We start from the raw sequence: 11,019 nt of genomic DNA on the forward strand, positions 1-11,019 counted from the left end.
AGCTGACTTCCTGCCCTTTGGGCAGGGGGCTGGACTCTGATCTCCCGAGGTCCCTTCCAGCCCTAATGTCTATGAAATCTATGAAATCATTTACAAAGCCAGAAACACTTTTTTAAAATATGAAACAATTGAATTAAATGGAATTTTTAGGCTAGATTTTTTTTTAATGTACATATTTTCAGTGTTATTTGCAAAAGTTTGGCAGATTAATTAATCACTAAGTTGAAACCCAGCTGTATCTTTAAGGGAAATGATTTAGTTTCCTGTCAGCTTCCGTTCTGGAAAATGTGATTTGTGTATAAACTGAAATCTTTCCAGTTTGGGTAAAACGTGTTTGAAAACACCTTTTTTGGGAGAGTTATATTTTGATGGGCAAGAAAAGAGAGTAGTTTTCAGTTTTAAATATTTACAGAAATATTTTGAGAAATCCAAAAGCTTTTTTTTCACTTAGACGAGTACACACTGTTCAGACAAGAGAGTTTTGACAGTGTTAACCTTGATCTGTTCTGGCACTGCAATCCGCTGGAGAATGTTCTTTCAGAAATCACTGTACTTTGAACTGCTGATGGGACTGCTGCGGTGTATGTCTAAACAGGGACCATGGCATTTTGTTTCTAAGAGACGACAATAGGGTTTTTTATGTTTCTGTATATGTGAGCTGTATGAAAGCTATATACAAAATGTAAGCCAGAGTTGAGGACACACAAAATTGTATTCCTTGAGGTTCCTGATGTCCTTTTTAAAAAAAACAAAAGGTAGGCAATGTGTGTGTATAAGGCTTTGTATCTGTGCCTGGGTGTTGTGGGAACGGGAGTTTGCTGATTCTTTTGAATGACAGCGTAAATAAGAATTTATTTCTTATCAGTGTTCTGTGTAAGCAGGATACATGGAATGTTTGAATTTAACTTTATGGAAAAGAAGCATAGCAGCTTGCATTGTTAGAGTTTTCTTACATAAATGAAAAAATGCAAATTATTATTAAAAGAATAAATGATACACCAGGGTCAACTTCTTAAACAAATTCCATTTATAAACAATTATCATCATGTTCCACTCCTTCATTTTTATTTTTCTTCTTTAGCATTGGTAACATTTATATGAAAATTGAAAATTTGTTTATTAGAGGTCCCAAGTTTCTCATATGTATTACTTGGGAAGTTATGTTCCTTTCATTAGCTAGAAACCCCACCTCTTGGGATATTTTAAAACCAGATTGGACAAAGCATTACAGAAATATCCTGTGGAAACAATCCTGCACTGGCAAAGTAATAGATTAGGTTACCACAGTAGGTTTTTTCCTCTATCTTTAATTCACTGAATTTAATTTCACAGAATCTTTAATCTCACTGAATCCATTGTTGCACCCAGAACCACTTAAATCCCACATTTCTGTGGAAAAGAAGTAATTTGCTAATGTTGAATTACAACCTAAGTTATAACATCAAGACTTGTAATTTGTTCTATAATACAAAAAGCTACAAATACGCGTACATCTGTTTTTTGTATTAGTTTCAGTAGTCAATGCATGTGAATATCTTGATTTCTATTTCCTTTTATAGAAAGAGTCAAGTGAGTTATTCATGATATTATTAAAAGTTTTACATAAACTTAAATAATGGTGGAAATTTCATTTCTTCTGCTGACTCATACTCTAAAGACCTCTGCCACAAAATAGAAATCTGCTTAAGTAATTCCTAAATGTATGGTATTTAGCAAGACATCTATATGACCCTACAACATAAATAACTTCATTTGGATTTTATAAAATAATGAATTACATTGGGATAATCTGAAATTAGAGGTGTGTCCTTAGTAAACTGTTGAGATCTTTGGTGTGTAATGCCTAATGGAGACTTTTTTCCCTTTCTTTGTCTAGTGTTGAGGGTGAAGCTCCAAGTAGTGAAACTGGCACATCTTTGGATAGCCCATCTACCTACCATCAAGGACCTATAACACACAGTTCAGCTATAAGCCCAGACCATTACGACCACTCTACTTACGGGCTGTATTCTGTCTCCCCTGGGCAACAAAGATCCCGGAGACCTAAGCTTCAGCATTCAACATCCATACTGCGAAAACAAGCAGAGGAAGAAGCTATTAAAAGATCAAGATCGCTTTCTGAAAGCTATGAACTATCTTCAGACCTACAGGATAAGCAGGTATTTCATCTATTGTGCTGTTTATGAATATGACATAAGCATTTATTTATATGGAAGCAAAAAATGCATTAGATGAGCTCAGGTGTGCTGCTGAAGTGACAGATTTTTATTTTCTGAGTCCAAGTTAGTTCATAACTGGCATAGTTAAACGTTATTGAAGTTCCAGTTTCCTCCACTCCGCTTTTCCTTGGCTCACTGAACTACAGTTGAAAGTAATGGTAATAAATAAGGAATTTTCTTCAAAGAAAGAACTTAATTCTCTAGGAGAAGTGATTTCATGCATTTGGCATATATTGTTTACAGAATAAAACAATGTAAGCTGTTTTTCAAGGAAATTAATCATTTTAAACTGTTGTTTTTGAAAGAAAAACAATTGCCACTGTGCTTTCACACTAAATTTTTAAAGGCCAAACTTGAAGTCTTGACTTAGTGTTTATTTAGTTGTGCAAAAATCTCATTAGGTTCACTAAGAAGTGACTATAACTCATAAAGACGTGAGGATGCATCCCTGCAAAGGCTTTCTCAGAATTATGAAACTTCAAATGCATGTTTTTAAACTCTACCTTGAGAAGAGTCTTATTTCAAAATTAACTTCTACATTATTTTTGTGTGTATCAGTGCTTTCACCATTTAGAGCAGGGCTGTCCAATGCACTGCCCCAGAAGGTTTAACTGCTGGCCATTGGGCCCCTGGTTAGGGCACTGCTCCTCCCTTGTACTGCTGCTGCTGCCAGCTGACCAGCTGGTTGTCCTGCTCACCATCCATCCTCCAGCTTCTGTTTCCTGTTCCTGCCACAGAGAGACAGGGTGGTGCACCTCACGGGATGGATGCAGTTTGTGGCCAGGGGGTTGAGGGGACATGGGGGGACCCATGCAGCATGTGACTGGGGGGCATGTGGCCCACTCGTAAGTTGGACTGCCCTAGTTTAGAGTAACAGTATTTTTAACTGGCAAGTGAACAATAAGCTTTCATTCCAGAGACCCTACTTGGATACACTGTCTTATTTACTGTGGACTATGACACATGTCATTTTGTTTTTGCTTTAATTTTTGCTGTGATAATTATGGTCAACTGGGAAAGCAAAATGCATGGACAGTATCCGAAAGGTAATGGATTCTAGATGGTACTAGTATTAAGCCTTCTGCCTATTGTTACTTATAATGAGTCTTGCAAAACAGATGCAGTTCAAAAATGTACTTCTACATGGTATATAAGTTAGTGCAATAGAGATCGGTATTTCATTAATACTAGGAACTAAAACACTTTTAAAATTTAATGATGGTAAAGAAAAAATGATGGTAATGATGATAACAAGCTCATTTATAACATTGTAGTAGGCATGTAAGGGAATAGTTTCAAAACATTGGCATATTCTATAACTACAAAATTGTTTGGACAGTGAAACAGTAGTTCATTGAGCTGTTTATCCAAGAGTGTAAGGTCCTGCAGGGAGGGATTGAGCTGTTCCAAGTGTTTCCCTACATACTGATAGTAGGCCACAAAAATGAAAAGTCTCTTTCATTTTGAATGTATTTAAATATCCTGTAAAGGATTTTAGTTGCTATACAGTGCTATTACACTGAGGTGTGGAAGACCAGATTCTGAGCTTTGTTGAGGCGATGCAGCCCAAGGATGGCAAAGGTAATTTTAAGGTATCATTTTTATTTCTCAACATACGTACTTTCCTGAGGGTATGTCATTCTGCTTAGACACCAGGGCACCTCCTGGTCCTTGGAGCAAACCTTAATAAAGCCAGTTTTATCAAGTCTCTTTGCCAACCCTGAATAACAAACCCTTCCCTCTGCGGCATCTACCCTAGAACCTGAACCAAGGCGCTGTCACAAAGCTCTTGGTTAGCTTGATGATACACTGCAGATTCCCTACAGAATTCCATCCACCACTTTTCTGTTATCTTAAGAGAGAATCAGGGCTGCAGGTGTGAGTTTGAAATGCATGTTTGGATTGATGGACGTACGTACCAAAAGGTGGTTAAAAAAAAAAAAGGATGATCACTGCTCTCGAAAACAGTAGTAGAAATCACAAAAAATCAATTAAAAGGTATTAGAGAAATATATATAAGGCTTTCAGAGATGGCAAGATAATATTAGAAAGGTATTAAAATATAGCCACAGGACCCAGTGAATGATTTTAAGTGACTTTCCGTCAAAGTGCTGCCACTCACCCACCCCCCAAAAAATATATGTTGATAATCTTCTGGATATTGCTTAAGATCAATAACGTTTAGATCAACCGCCTTCAAAAATTTTATGGAAAAAAAACCCAATTATCTCTGGGGGAAAAATATTTTATGGAAAAATCAGCTTTTATTTTCCTGTTCCTTACCAATTCTTCTGTTCCTTTTGAACTAATTTAACCTTTTTGAAGTATAAGTGAAAATCACACACTGTTTGGGATTGATGCAACTCAGTGGTTCTCAACCTTTTGATAGTCAAGATACCTCTCAGCAAATGCCACCTCTTAGTTTCACTTGTTTTTTTGACTAGGGAAAAATAGTAGAACAATTTTTTGCTACAGAGAACTCAGAAAAGCATCTATAGGTCAGAATGCTTTTGGCATTGTGGAGTCCATTTTAAATTTCGCAGCGCTAATATTGTGTGGCACCCTTAAAAATTGTGTGGCACCTCATGACATCCTGGGGCACTGCAGCACTCTGAGAATTACTGATTATAATCAGAACACATGAATTCCATCCATGTTAATTAGTCAGTTGGTCTAATAGTAAGTACATTTGGATGGGAACAATACTTAGTAAAGTACTAATTATTAATAATCTTTAGAACATCTTAGAAATATCGTATAACATTCTGGTGAAGGAGACAACATCAAGTATTATCACCAAATTGCAGTAGAGAATCTAAAGCCATGGACAGACATGCAGCTGAAGTGCTCTGAATCCCAGATCACTTCAAAGTCATTGAAGCACTTCAAAATGGTGGCAGAAGCATGCAGTGGCACACTTCTCCAGCCAAGGGACTAGAGAGCATGATTCCCTGCATGCTTCAGTCTGTTATCAGAGAGTTCCCGAAGACGACCAAGTGAACAGGAGAGCATTCATTGATTGTCCATCTGCCTCCCCTTCTCGCATGGGGTGGGCAGCAGGGCACTGTGGAATGCTGAAGGATTGCTTGAGCACAAAATAGCCCAGTGTGGGGAGGGTGTAAAAAGGACAGCCCCAGGGCTGGGGCCAGTGGCTGAGCACAGCCCCAGCGTTGCATAGGGAAAGTCTACAGAAGTTCAATGTACCAGTTTGACCAAAATCAAATAAGTTTCATACTGCATAGATCCAGATTTATCTTAAACTGGGTTTTGCAATTTTTTGACTGGTTTGTGTACATGGAACTTCTGTACAGTTACAGGTTTAGACTGATTACCAATCACTGAGACTGGGTCTGTAAATATAAGGTTGACACCAGGATGGGCTAAGTTTAAATCGGGTAGCCATTTTGAACCTGATTTAACTTTCCCAAATGTCTGTAATTAGCTCATGCAAGATTGTTCCCTATAGTATATGGTTTCCAGTGCTTTGCCTACTGTAGTTTAAATAGGCATACTAATACTGTATATTTCACTTCTCTGGAATGATCATTTCATAGTCTAAAACATTAATAATAATTGACATTTTGTTTTAAAAATTAGTCATTTTTCTTTGAAAGTTTTATGAGGAATAAGTCTGAAAAAGGCTAGGAATAGGACTCCAAAAGCATGGTATGTCATTTGTCACTAAGTTAAATTGATTACATCTGTTACATTTGTAATTGGAAACACTGGCAAGCGGTTGTCTCATGTGACTCTGCAACAGTAAAAATAAAGGGTGTAATAAGTTTAAAATTATGTTTATGAATGCTGAACGGTCTTTATGATTGAAGTAAATCAATCTTGTAGGTAGATAATGTAAGATAAGATAAGAGCTATCTCTCTCAAACTACATGGGTTTGGATGTTCAGATCTTTGCAAGGCCAGACAGTATACCTGGTTAAAACTTTGCAGCCTTGATTTTCCTTAAGTGGAAAGATTCTTGTAGTAGTGCACAATCAGAATGATTGCATTAAGTTTATAAAGAATTGCATCTTTGCAACAACCATCTCTAAAAGAGAGACGGGGAAATTTTTTTTTTTTTTTTTTTTTTAGAGACAAATGCAAATTTATCAAAATTCAGATGGAAAATTTAAAACTTTTTGTCAGCTAATTATTTCTATATGACAGATATATATACATGTTAGAGGTTTTTTAAAGGAAATTTCAAATCCTTAGCTATGCAGTTCTGTATAGATAGTGAAGCCTTTTGAGCTGTTTTTTTTATTTATTAAATATTTTATTGTTTTCATAAGTTTAGATGTAATATACTGAAAATAAATAATTTTATCGATACTTTTAAGACGTTTATCACTGTGGTGTCTAGGCATAAGTGGCACCTAATAATTTTAGAGTCTGTGCTTGATGAAGTATTTATATTTCTTTCCCTTGTAGGTGGAAATGCTAGAACGGAAATATGGGGGCCGTCTCATAACTAGACATGCTGCTCGTACTATACAAACAGCTTTTCGCCAGTATCAAATGAATAAAAACTTTGAGCGACTTAGAAGTTCTATGTCTGAAAATCGTATGTCAAGGCGCATTGTACTGTCCAATATGAGAATGCAGTTTTCCTTTGAAGGACCTGAGAAAGTCCATAGCTCCTACTTTGAAGGGAAGCAAGTTTCTGTTACAAATGATGGGTCAAAATTAGGAGCCCTTGTCCAATCTGAATGTGGTGACCTTGGGGAATCAGCTACAATGAAATCTCCAGCAGCTTCCACTGACTTTGCTGATGCTATAACAGAACTGGAGGATGCTTTTTCAAGACAGGTCAAATCTCTTGCAGAATCGATTGATGATGCACTAAACTGCCGAAGCCTACATTCTGATGAAGTCCAGACACCTGATCAAGTCAGAAGTCGTGAAATAGAGAGAGAGAGTTGTACTCAAGCTAAGCCAGCAATCCATAATGTGGATCATAGGAAACTTGATGAGATGACTGCATCATATAGTGATGTCACATTATATATTGATGAGGAAGAGCTCTCTCCACCCCTACCTCTTTCCCAGTCAGTGGACAGACCGTCTAGCACAGAATCTGACTTGAGGCTTCGGTCTGTGAATTCTTCTCAGGAGTACTGGTCCATGACCCACAAGGATGATAAGATAGACACTGATACAAGCTGCAGAAGCACCCCTTCATTGGAATGCCAGGAGCAAAGGATACGAATGGATCATCTTCCATTGCTAACAATAGAACCACCTAGTGACAGCTCAGTGGACTTAAGTGATCGGTCAGAGAGAGGCTCATTAAAGAGGCAAAATGCATATGACCGAGGAGTCTCTAGTCAACAAGGAAGCCCAAAACATATCCCACATGTTATTGCTACCAAGATTATAACTAGAGAAGAACAGGAGGCTAGACACAGGCCAAGGCCTATTGATAGTCATTTAGCTATCAATGGCACAGCAAACAGGCAGAGCAAATCGGAGTCTGATTATTCTGATGGAGACAATGACAGCATCAATAGCACTTCCAATTCCAATGATACAATAAATTGCAGCTCAGAGTCTTCATCTAGAGACAGCCTAAGGGAACAGACCTTGAGCAAACAGACCTACCACAAGGAAACACGAAACAGTTGGGATTCACCTGCCTTCAGTAATGATGTCATCAGGAAACGCCATTATAGGATTGGACTGAATCTTTTTAATAAGTAAGTACAATGCTGCTCTGTTTTCTATCCATAATTATTATTTCTCTACCGGTCCCTTGAATGAAGAAATATATAACTCAAATCATGAAAAAAGATTTGGTAATGTAATGCTGGTTTTGCCATCAAAAATAACCACCTTACTCTCATTAGAGGAGTGTATATAAAAAGCAAAAAACGCAGTGTGTGTTTATAGGAATCAGAGTAGCTAGACATGGAAATGAACTGATCATACAGTTGTTCTTTGTATAAATGCGTAATTGTTCTGTGTGGCAAGTTACAGGTCATCATGAATAAAACTGGCATCTTTGTAGTTAGCAGTCAGTTTCAGAAGAAAAAAAATTGCACTGTTGCTAAAGATTGCAGACAACATGGCAAAATGAACCAGTTGCCTCTGGAAATATGTCTGTTCCACCCTGTCCAGGTTTTGGCAGTTGTAGGTATAAGAGAATCAGCTTTTCTGCCCATTTATTCAAAAGTGGATGTTTTAAAGTTGGTTGCTAAGGCACTGTTAATGTCTGTGGGAGTTTTGCCTTTGTTAGGATTTCATTCAGTCAACTTTTCAAAACGGGCATGAATTTCATTGAGAAATATTTAGGCAAAAACAGTATTCAGAGTTTGTTTATTGTAAGTGCAATAACCGTATTCATATTATGCCCATTTGTTTTCCTACCTAACAATTTCTAAGAAATGTCATGAAAATAATCATTGGCCTCTCAAAACTATTGATGCTTTATTAAAATAACAATACATTCTTATTTAAGAATATTGTATGGCTATTAAAGCTATACATATGGTGCATGGTAGCAAATACTACTGTTTAAAAATTCTATGTATTCCAGTTACTAGAGTTATGTAGTCAGATCCAATTACAGATAACATTATCTGGTGGTTAGAGCAGAAATGGAGTAGTAACATTCCTGAATTCTTTTGCTGTGATTGACTTGCTGAATGTTAAGTCATTTTACTTGTATGCCTCAATTTCCCCATCTGTAAAATGCATATACAATATGAATTTACAAACATTCAGGGTTTACATCATTTTTATAACGTTCCTCAAAATATTTAGATGGAAGGGGCTTTCTAAGGACCAAGATTTTGCTTTTAAAACTATAGGCAGTCTATAATGCTTTTTCTAAGAGTGTTTGAATCTGTCTGCAGGGTTTTGCAGGATCTCTTTGTTTGGATTTTGAAGCTTCTAGTGAGCTACCTAGACATTTCATAGTGTGCTTTGTAACAATTTCATACGAGTCAAATCTGTTTACTCGTTCTTTTTGCTGAGAGTGCTGTAATTTTTTCATTTGAAGTAATTAGTCAGCAGTTCAACTGCTGTTAACTCTAATGTAGCAAATCATTTTATTCTTTAGATGCTTTCATAGGAGGCTATGTAATGCAGTGCTAAATATGGGATCAGCCAAGTCTGACTGAAAAAACCCCATGGGATAACGTATGCAAGAGAAGTTAATTAGTGTCTTGTCAGTGGGTTAAAGGTTCCTGTAATCTTGTGAAGCAAAGGTTTTTTGCATGCTTTTCCTTCTTAGCAAGTGAACTGAGGGAGAAAGATATTTACATTTTCTACACTTAGAATGTAGTAAATCATTCACATTTCTTGAAGAAGGAAAGAGTTCTTAAACTGTATGGATGACTTTTAAGGGGCCTACTCTTGTTCAGTAATTGCATAGTCATTGGTCCCAAGCTTTCCTTGGTTATTGACCTGTGGACCTAACAGATAGTATTTTTGGTGGGTTAGAGAGACCAGACTTAAGAAAAGGGGGAAAATACTCTTGTGCAGATAAGCAATACTATCGGGGCTGAAAGATGCTTCTTAATTCACATGCTTCCATGCCACTATGAGGCTGACAGTGAAAAACAAACCTCAGACACTGAGTGCCAAAAATACTGTTCCTCAAAGAACATTGCAGCTGCTGGTTTGGATGGCTTGGAGAAGATAAAGGATGCTACTGAATTTGCCACTGAGTTGGTAAGATGATTTCTGTAGCGTTTCAGTGGCAAGCTCTCAGACAAACAGCATTATGCAGCAATCCAGGTTATGTCCTTGAGTTTATTGGGATTTTTTGTTCTGCACATTTATTTGATGTTCATATTTCAGCTCCTGGATTGTTACGTATATGTCAGCTCTTACAGACTTGTACCATCACACAGTTTGCATAGGTGGGACCTTCGCTAGACAGTGTCCAATTCATGTGCACCTTGCTTATCTGTAAACCCAGAAGAAACCCTGTTTCTTCTGCTTTCAAAAACAGCACAATCTAATACAGCATAAATCTTTTAACAATTAAACTAAGATAGTAAGGAAAAAGACTAGTGAAATTCGTTATTCAAAGTTATAGTAAGATAGAAAGAGATTAGCTGAGGGACAGAAATTGCTTTGGAATACCACTGGGGTCCTCTTAGTGGTTTTCAAGTGACGTCCCTTCACTGTAAAGAACCCTCCCCCACTTTTAGTTATATTACCAGATGTACTATATAGAGTGTCAGCTTAAATTAACTTCCAATTTATCTTCAAATAACGTCTTGAGTCTGTTGTCAGCATGTAAAGTACAGCATCATATACATGTCCAACGGTAACTTAAAAAAATGGCTGCATCCTCTCTGTATTTGTTTTACTGGATACATTTTACACCTGAGTATATCTGGAGAGGTTTAGAGAATTCCAAGGACTATACATTACATTAAAACCAACTAATTAAGGAAGCTAAGATTACCCCGGATCTGTATGTTGCAGAAGGACCTGCAAGCATATTGTTTATAGCTACTGTCATTTGATCTCATCTTGCAACTGTTCTCAGAATTAGAAAACTAAAATATACGAATAAACATCGCAGTCTTCTCGTATTTTGAGTTGGGGGAAGGTATTTTTTTCTTCCAGAAATGTAGTAAGGGGAAAATCTCTTCCTTTAATAGGAGGGGGTATACCTTTTGTTTCCTAATTCAGTCTGTGATTTTAGTTTTGAAAAAGCAGGACTTTAAAAAAAAAAAAAAAAAAAAAAAAAGAAAAAAAAAAGGAAAAATGCTGTCTATTACAACAATGGAAATTCCAGCACATCATTTATAAATATGGTTCTGCTTGCTTCCGCATCTAGGCAATT

The 11,019-nt window shown here is 36.9% G+C and overlaps 1 protein-coding gene across 1 annotated transcript in view; it reads left to right on the forward strand.

The window, feature by feature from the left end:
- Positions 1 to 11,019, forward strand: part of IQSEC1 (IQ motif and Sec7 domain 1) — a 321,727-nt gene that overhangs the window by 238,694 nt on the left and 72,014 nt on the right. The window contains exons 4-5 of the mRNA XM_019536964.1: positions 1,877 to 2,159; positions 6,648 to 7,912. Coding sequence (XP_019392509.1) covers positions 1,877 to 2,159; positions 6,648 to 7,912 — 1,548 coding nt within the window. The remainder of the gene's footprint in view (positions 1 to 1,876; positions 2,160 to 6,647; positions 7,913 to 11,019) is intronic.

This window comes from Crocodylus porosus, unplaced genomic scaffold, assembly GCF_001723895.1.
Source record: "Crocodylus porosus isolate Cpor-Errol unplaced genomic scaffold, CroPor_comp1, whole genome shotgun sequence".
NCBI lineage: Eukaryota > Metazoa > Chordata > Crocodylia > Crocodylidae > Crocodylus > Crocodylus porosus.